The sequence below is a fragment of the Jatropha curcas genome, chromosome 9 (assembly GCF_041381405.1).
Source record: "Jatropha curcas cultivar XTBG-Jc1 chromosome 9, XTBG_Jcur_1.0, whole genome shotgun sequence".
Taxonomy (NCBI): Eukaryota; Viridiplantae; Streptophyta; class Magnoliopsida; order Malpighiales; family Euphorbiaceae; genus Jatropha; species Jatropha curcas.
Window position 1 is genome coordinate 7,450,748 of NC_143159.1, and position 8,427 is coordinate 7,459,174.

Sequence of the window (8,427 nt, forward strand, 5' to 3'; positions counted from 1 at the left end):
ATTTTTTTTTTTTAATTTGCCAAACAAGGGTAAGATAGGAACTCATAAAACCTAAAATATCAGGTTCATTTAGTAAGTTGTGATGAAATTGACGTAATATAATGTAATCAAATATATTTTCAGTGTAAATATGATATAGAAATGTATTTATTATATTATATTAGAATTCACCGGAAAGAGTTTGAATGTTTAAAATCTCAATATATTTGTCTCAATACTAAACCAAAGTCCTATTAATAAACGTAAATTGATAATATAAATAATGAGAATATTCTCGATCTTTGAAACCATATTAAATTGTTTTTTCTTGAATTAGAAATATGAGATTATATTTCTTTAATATTGCTTTGTCATTGAAATGAACATCTCAATAACCAAATGTCAAATCATGCTTTTGATACAGTAAATAAGTTGTACGTATATGCAATAGAGGAAATTAAGAATAAATGTCACAATAGGTTTTCTTTATTTAGCAGGACAATCTTATGTATAATTTGTATGTTACTCCTTTCCTCAGTAGTGGGATTACTGTGTTTTTTTTCTTTTAGGTATAAAATATATTTGGAAAATCACTTGCATCTTCATATTTAGGAGCAAAGGTTGATGCCTAACTATATATGCATATGCTCTTAAAACAAAGATCTTCAAATTTCAGGCTCTCTACAAAGAAAAGAACGAACTTTTAGGGAGACAAGTGATCGTTGTCGCAGCACGTGCAACTTCAATTCCTTGAACAAAATGAAAAAGTGATGAAATCAAATAAACACTACACTTGCAATTGTGATCAAGATGTGCATGGAAATATCAACCGTTGCATGTCTTTATCAGTATATAATAATAATAATAATAATAATTAAATTCCTGCTAAGTTTATAGATTTTTTTTTTTTTTTTTTTGAAAAGTAATGAGTTTACGGATTGAAAAAACATCACTAACTATTTTAATTTTATTGGTTGAAAATAAAAGTAATTTGATTTTATTAGTCATATTAATTTTTTATTTAAATTTAAATTATATTGGATAAATAATAAATTATATTATATATTATATAAGGTATATATCAAATATGGTAACAACATAATATATTTAAGAATTTTAACATTTTAATTTTATTGATTGAAAAAATAAAGTTGATTATATTAATTTTCTATTTAAATTTAAATTTAAATTTCATTAGGTAAATTAAAAAATTAAATTAATTTCTTAAACAAAGCTGGACTTACCTAGTTAAAAAAAAAAAAAAGGTTTGCCCAAAACGGTGCTGCAGGTCAGAAGTGGAAATTGCAGAAATCACAGTTATTCCTTCTCATCTTGGTTTCGCGAAAATAAGCAAGGAACTGAAGAAAACGAAGAGCATTTAGAGGCAAAGATATTTTGGTTGTTGGATGTGGAAATTCTAGCATGGAAATTGCTTATGATTTGTTTAACTATGGTGCTAATACTTCCATTGTTGCTCGTTGCCCGGTTAAAAAACCTCTCTCTCTCTCTCTCTCTCTTCAAAATCAGGTGCATATTCTTACCAAGGAAATTGTGTTCTTTGCCATGAGACTATTGGAGTACCTTGCATGTACTGCAGCATAGTGGACTCCATTGCTCTAATGCTTAGCAAGTTCAAGTTTGGAAATGTGTACAAGTATGGAATCCAAAGGCCAAAGGATGGTCCATTTTATCTTAAATCAGTAACTGGTAGATCTCCCAATATTCATGTTGGTGCTATCGAGAAGATTAAATAAGGAAAAATGCAGGTATTATGATTTATATTCATGCATTTACTCATGGATGAGAAATTCTTCAATGGCCAATTATAAATTTTCTTTTTCTGTATTTTTATGGCAATGGTTTTGTAGGTTTGCCATCAATAAAAACTGAAAAGAATAAATAGGAAAGGAAAGAGTTTTGAAAATGGGATTTACTTCAGCATTAAAGCAATATATTTAATGCAACTAGTACAATAAACAGTACAAAAATCCTTCTGTTGATATGAAATGCACAGATTTTCATGTGCAAAAAAAATCAATTTCCTTATTGAAATTGAATTCATTGAAACTGGAGAATAGTGATAAGAAAGACATTGATTTAGCTAATAATATTAATATAGTAAACATCATATTAAGGGTTGTTTAAAGAATAATCAACTACATGATTTTACACTTGTGAACAGAGGTAGAAAAAATTTTACATTTGCCCATTAAGAACTATAGCTATGGATACTAAACTGCAAGTTGAATGCCTAATAGAAGTTTAGAATACATGATTAAGTAGTAAGGATAAGGAATTCTAATAAGGAAGCAGCAAGCTAACCTCATCTCAAAGACAAAAATGAAGCATCATGTTCACATAATGGCTGATTGAATTGTTTCGGTCTCTGTAGGACGCCACATTGTCTTGCGGACGAAAAGCAGCCCTTCATTGTCTTTAGAGTAAATCATTCGGATTTCCCATTTCATAGACTTAGCCATTCCCTCAATCTCACCAATGACTTCAACATGGTCTCGCACAATCAACTTTCCTTCTGGCCTTAAGATCCTATCAACTTCTGCCATTACTGCCACTATGTTACACCTGTTACCACAAAATCAGTATCATATCAAGTTAGGGGATTCACTGGCGATCACTGGATGGAGATTGAAGCACAAAGATGAAAAATAGAATAAGAACCTCTTTTTGATACTGGAAAATAGATGATCAGCATGGAGAAGATCGTAGGTTCTTGGATAAGTATTGAAAGATTCACACCAATCATGATACATCCCAAATAAACCACGCTCATAAATGATTGGAAGTGTGTCTGCTGAATCAATAGGGACAACATTCATAACCCAAACTTGCAAGTCCTTCAATGCCGCAGCAAACCTGAAATAATTGCCAAAAAGCATAAGAAAAACATGACATGGGGTTATCTGCTTCTTATAAACTAGAAGCTTATTAAGCCATCATTAAGAAGGCATTAAAGCAATGAGGAAGAATCTTTTAACATTCATCAGCCATGAATGCATTCAAGCCCATCACTCAATGAAGAAACATTATGATCATAGGAGAAAATTTTGTCCAATTTTCTCTGAGGCGGCCAGGACAGACCACGAATAGCTCAAGTCACACCAGCCTTATGTTTTATTTTTGTAGGATCATCTATATGGCTGTACCAATCAGCATCAAGAAAAGCAGATCCTCCACTGAATAACATGCTTATGACAAACCAATGAAGTATAAGCTTAATCCCCAAGGAGTTACAGGTTCATTCTGCATGCTAAGGCTATTGACTCCAATAGCTATGAAAGTATATTAAACGGCATTAAATTGCTTACCCTCCATATACAGCTCTCATGTCCATGACATTTCTCACAGAAGACCAATCGATTCCCATCCCATTCAAATAAGACTGGGAAACAACATGTTTCCAGTGATTGTAATCAGCAGTAAAATCCTCTGGAGCAGCTTTACCATAAACTCCAACCTGAGACTTCAGCCAGTAAGGTGGCTTCTCAAGTCTTTGAGGCCATATCTCAGGCCATTGAGACCCACGTTCAGATGCATCTACAGGTACTTTATGCATGCACGCATCAAGTGGTACATTCCTGAAAATCGACACCCATAAAAATTTTCATGGAAATTATATATTATACAGAGAACTAAAACTGTAGCATTTCACATTGTAAAGAAGTCCTTGTATAGCCAAGTTGAGACATTTGGAACAGGAATTTGCTAGCTTATAAACAAAGAATTTTTTTTTTTGAAGTTCACACCATACGCATGATATAGCAATTCCAGTGCTAAAATAATCTATAATTTTCTAAAATACAGAAAGGAAATAAAAACAATAAAAGCAAATTTTGCTTTCAGAATTTCAAATTGTCTGTCAAGTCTTCTGCTCAATGTAGAGCAAGTGAAAAAATATATACAAATAGCTCCAATTATTCATACAAGAAAATGGCAGATTAAATTACTGAAAAGTTCAATGCAGTGTATTTTCCAAAATAATAATAATAATAATAATAATTATAATGAAAAAAAATGACAATGTCAATGTTCCCTGAAAGGCTTCAAGTTAAATTATATGGTTTTGAAAGATCCCTGCTCTAAAACGTTAAGGTAAATTATATCCAGGATCTTTCCCTTCTTTGTTCCATTGATAGATTTAAAACTGTGATCATATAGGAACAAATGTCTATCTGACACTTGGATAAACAGATATTGCTATATCCAATAGTATATCTAAAAAAATTTGAGATGTATACGTCATGTCCATTAATTCTGGTTCTTTCTTTAATGTATTTTATCTCAGTTATTATATATTTCTATGACCAGTCCCATGGCAAACAAAAACCAATTCTTAAAAGCAAGAAAAGAAGAAAATACCAGGCTGCATTTGGATCATCAGATTCTTTGCACAGTGGGGGCTCATTTTGGGATCTCTCATTGTAACATTCATTGGATGTTGGCTTTCTAAAAATGGCTGCACCAACACCATTTAGTTTATCCTTTTTAATCACCTTGAGATCCCAGCACATTGACTTTGTCAGTTCAGTCATTGCTGCAATCAATTGCCACCAAATCACCAGATTAAGAAAAATCCATTCATTCTTCTACCACAGAAGGAAATATATACAAGAACAGAGATTTCTACCGTTCCAAATGCCAACATCTTCTGGAAGCTTTTGATAAACTGGGGTGGCAGACCAGACAAAGTAACCACCGGGTCGCAATACACGATTAAGCTCTAACAGAAGTTTACCACCTGCAAGATAACTTGAAATGAATCTTTAAACCAGAAAAATCAATCAAAAGAAATGTTTACTATTCAACCAGAGTTGATGAAGGAATCACCTTCAATATGCCATGGAACCCTACAACGTGCACAGTGGACAACATCAAAAACAGAGCTTGGAAATGGTAGTCTCTTCGTTCCCATAACAGCCAACATGGCAGGGATTCCCCGTTCAAGTGCAAACTGGACTTGAGCCTCATGCTCATCCTTCGGTGCAAATGACATTGCAAGAACATTTCTTTCGAAAAGATAACCTCCAAAGCTAGCCACCCCACATCCAACATCTAATATCACACGGGTTCTTTTTCCCCAAGCAATATCAGCAAGAGACTGCATGATGACAAACATATTACATGTAAATCCTTTTGCTCGTTGCAACTCTAGTCAAATCCTTAGGAATACGTTCTTAAGCATATAAAGAATATATCGAAAGATCAACTAAAGTTGTTGTGAAGGATCTGGTCTCTCCTGCTCAAAATGCTTCTCCATGCTCAATAAAACTTCAAATACAAATATACATGACTTAAGAACAAAATGCACAATTAGTATGCAAGTGCTATTACACAGTAATGCATGATATATGAATCAGGAAAAGGTTTTCAATATTAAGCTGGAATGATAGATCTGTTAATAGTTTTCTGAACGAGGTAATGAAAGGATAGGAAATATTGGGGGGAGAAAAAGAAAAAGGATAAAACTCACTTCCTCAATGAAATCAATATAATGAAGAGCACCATGCTTAAATTGAGTTCCACCACCCGGAAAAGTAAGATATTCACCAGTGACTTTGACCCAATTCTGGTGCCCCTTAACCTCTGCAAGCTTGGTGTGGGGAACATTATAGTACCAAATCTGCATCATGAACCAAAACTCATATGAAGCGAAGTAAACCAAGAAGTCAGCATTGATCAAGTGGATAAATGTTTACCTTATCCCTGCTTTTAGGCCACTTAATTGATTGTTTATAACCTTCGGGTAAGGGAACCAGGCAAGTGGGAGCTTCTTGAGGGCAGTGCCTCTCTCTATGTTCATAATGCTTTGTGCTTGGGAGCCTTCTAATAACTTGCCAATTGTCAAGACATGGAATGTAGTCTGGACCAGCAGTGGCATTACACAGTTTCCAGCGTTGACCATTTTGGTCCTTAGATATTGAAGATTGTTGTGATTTCTTCTCATTCTGTGACTCCACCGCTTGAGTTGACCAAGCACCATTTTGAGAATCAGTTTCATTCAGAAGTTCAGATTGTGAGCCAGCAGGGAAAACCTCAACTGTTGACTGATCTTTTTCTCGACCTTCCGTGTTATTCTCACTTGTACTTTGATCATCTTTTTCTTCCTGCCTGTTTTCATCTGTACTCTCTCCGGAGTCTGAAGTCTTGTCCCCCTCATCAGACTCAGATTTCTTTTCACCAGAGGCATCCTCTGATTCTGTTTGCTCACTTTTATTCATTTCACCACCTTCAGCTTGCACCTCTCCAGTTTCTCCCTCTCCATCATTTTCAGCCTCCTTCTTTGGTTCCCCTTGAGATTCAGACTTCTCATCCTGGTTTTCTTCAACCACATTGTTAGACTCAATCTTCTTATCAGTGCTCTCTGTCTCAGCATTCTCTTCCTTGTTATCACCAACTGTAGTTCCTACCTCTGTTGTGGAACCATTTTGATCATCTTGAACAACGGATTGGTTTTCACTTTGAGAATCAACAGTATTTCCATTTTCTTTCATTGCTTCTTCCGGTAAATCACCTGAACTGTCTTCAAATTGCTTAGAATTACTTTCAATAACTGTTTGTTTTACATCATTTACAGGCTCTTGGGAGGATGAGTCTGAATTCTGGATTGGAACAACAGATGATGACATTAACATCCAAACTCCAACTAAACAAAAAGCAACAAACACAACCACCATAATTGTCGAACAGTAACTTGATGACTTCCTCCCATCAACACGGGAGTACTTCCCCATGGCCATGCTTTTTTAGACAAAGACACCGTTCAATGTAGACACCTGGAAGAAGAATAAAAAGAAAAATCAATTATGCAAAAAAACTTGCAAAATCTTAATTTCTTAACTTCTAAGTCTGACACAAAAAAAAAAAATAACTGGGAAAAAAGGTAAAAAAGGCATCACAATTCAAAAAGAAATCAATAAACAATATTGAAACAGGGCTAATTTCATGGCAATTCTTTTATTTCTTCTGAAATCTTCAGTTCGAGAACCCGATGAATTTCATTCAGCACATTTTAACTTCAAGATTGCATTTCTTTTTTCCTTTTTCATATACAATTTTTTTTTTCCTTAGTCACTGGCCTGTTTTTGTTGTTTACAACATTCCTTTTGATGAGGTAGATTGGAAGAATAACAGCAACATGCAATGAGATTCTCTAAATATTCTTTCATCTATTTTTAACTTCTTTTAATATAGATTTCCAAACAAAGATACACGAAACCAACTAGTAGTAATCATTGATCGATCAAAACAACTGAATTTTCAGATCACAAGCAAGTCAGGTCTTTCAGAGAAAATCAACCGCAGATCAAATCTGTAACAACCTTGGTAAAAAAAGAAAGTAACATCACAAGTGCTCAGAAGCAACCCCTAATTGGTAATAAAGAGAAAGATGCCACCATATTATTGTTAAAACCTCTCAAAAAAAAAAACGGTTTATTTGAAAGATAGAGAACCCTTTTTCCCTTTTTTTCAAAGGAACATGGACGAAAGAAAAAGAATCAGATCCATTAAACCATACATAATATATCCAACAACTAAATTAGTATATAGAGATACTCTTTGTTGCCATGGAAGGAAAGTTGATTAGCATTAGCCTTACCAAGATAAGAAAGAAGAATCTTGAAAACACTAATTGTAGAGTAGCTAAACAAGGAAACAATTTGGTAATCTCAATCACATGCAAGCTGGCTCAATTATAACGAACACAAACACTTATATACACAATATATGCAGAACTACATCAAGAAGAAGAAATCATACATCAACAACCATATAAAAGTATATTAATAAAGACCCACAAACGGAAAAGAACGAAATGGTTCACTCAGAAGAAAATGTAGCATCTTGTTAAGTTTCTTATTTCCGCACAACTACAAATAATACTAAAACTAAAGATTGCGAAACTTCCCTGTATGAAAAATTAAAAAACGGGAATTCGAAACATACCCTTTGCAGTTAAAGATTTACTACTTTTGGATCTGAGTAAAGAAAGAATCAACGAAAGGAAAAGAGAGCCTCTCTTTCTTCTCCTTCCTCAGTGCGGTATAAAGAAAAGAGAGTTCTTTCTGCTGGCTACTGCTAAGCATGGAGCTTTTATGGCTCATTTATGGATTTTTCATTTTTTTTTATTTTGTCTTTTTTAAATAAAAATAGGTAGATATTATTAATATTAATTAATTTAATATTATTAATCTAACAGCTATAAGGCGATTGAGCGAGTCCAACTGTCCAAGTTAAGCAATGAACCAATTGCATGATTACCATTTGCGAGTGAAAAGATAAGAAAAAGAATAAAGAATTAAAATGGAATGGTACTAAAATGTAATTCAGCAATTGTCCAAAGGAGGAATTTGTAATTGTGATGGTAGTAGTTAGTTGGATTTGAACTGTTACTGTTAGGAAAAAGTCAGTGTGACGCTCACACAGAATGAC

General features: G+C 33.7%; 1 protein-coding gene across 1 annotated transcript; it reads right to left on the reverse strand.

Moving 5' to 3' along the window:
• Positions 1–2,075: 2,075 nt before the first annotated feature.
• On the reverse strand, positions 2,076–8,099 carry LOC105639017 (putative methyltransferase PMT24). Its single transcript, XM_012222954.3, has 9 exons — positions 7,942–8,099; positions 5,694–6,770; positions 5,468–5,617; positions 4,825–5,095; positions 4,625–4,735; positions 4,357–4,531; positions 3,306–3,575; positions 2,659–2,853; positions 2,076–2,562 (listed from the first exon to the last, which is right to left on the reverse strand). Exons 2-9 carry the CDS (start codon positions 6,732–6,734, stop codon positions 2,334–2,336), a joined length of 2,442 nt encoding a protein of 813 aa, XP_012078344.1. The 5' UTR covers positions 6,735–6,770; positions 7,942–8,099; the 3' UTR covers positions 2,076–2,333.
• Positions 8,100–8,427: the final 328 nt, after the last annotated feature.

What these genes read in the sequence shown, in the direction of transcription:
- LOC105639017 (XM_012222954.3), bottom strand. Translation starts at nt 6,734, where the DNA reads ATGGCCATGGGGAAGTACTCCCGTGTTGATGGGAGGAAGTCATCAAGT. An exon ending in AGATGTTGGCATTTGGAACG is followed by an intron (nt 4,532 to 4,624) that starts GTAGAAATCTCT and finishes AATTGATTGCAG; the next exon opens with CAATGACTGAACTGACAAAG. An exon ending in GATGATCCAAATGCAGCCTG is followed by an intron (nt 3,576 to 4,356) that starts GTATTTTCTTCT and finishes GTCGATTTTCAG; the next exon opens with GAATGTACCACTTGATGCGT.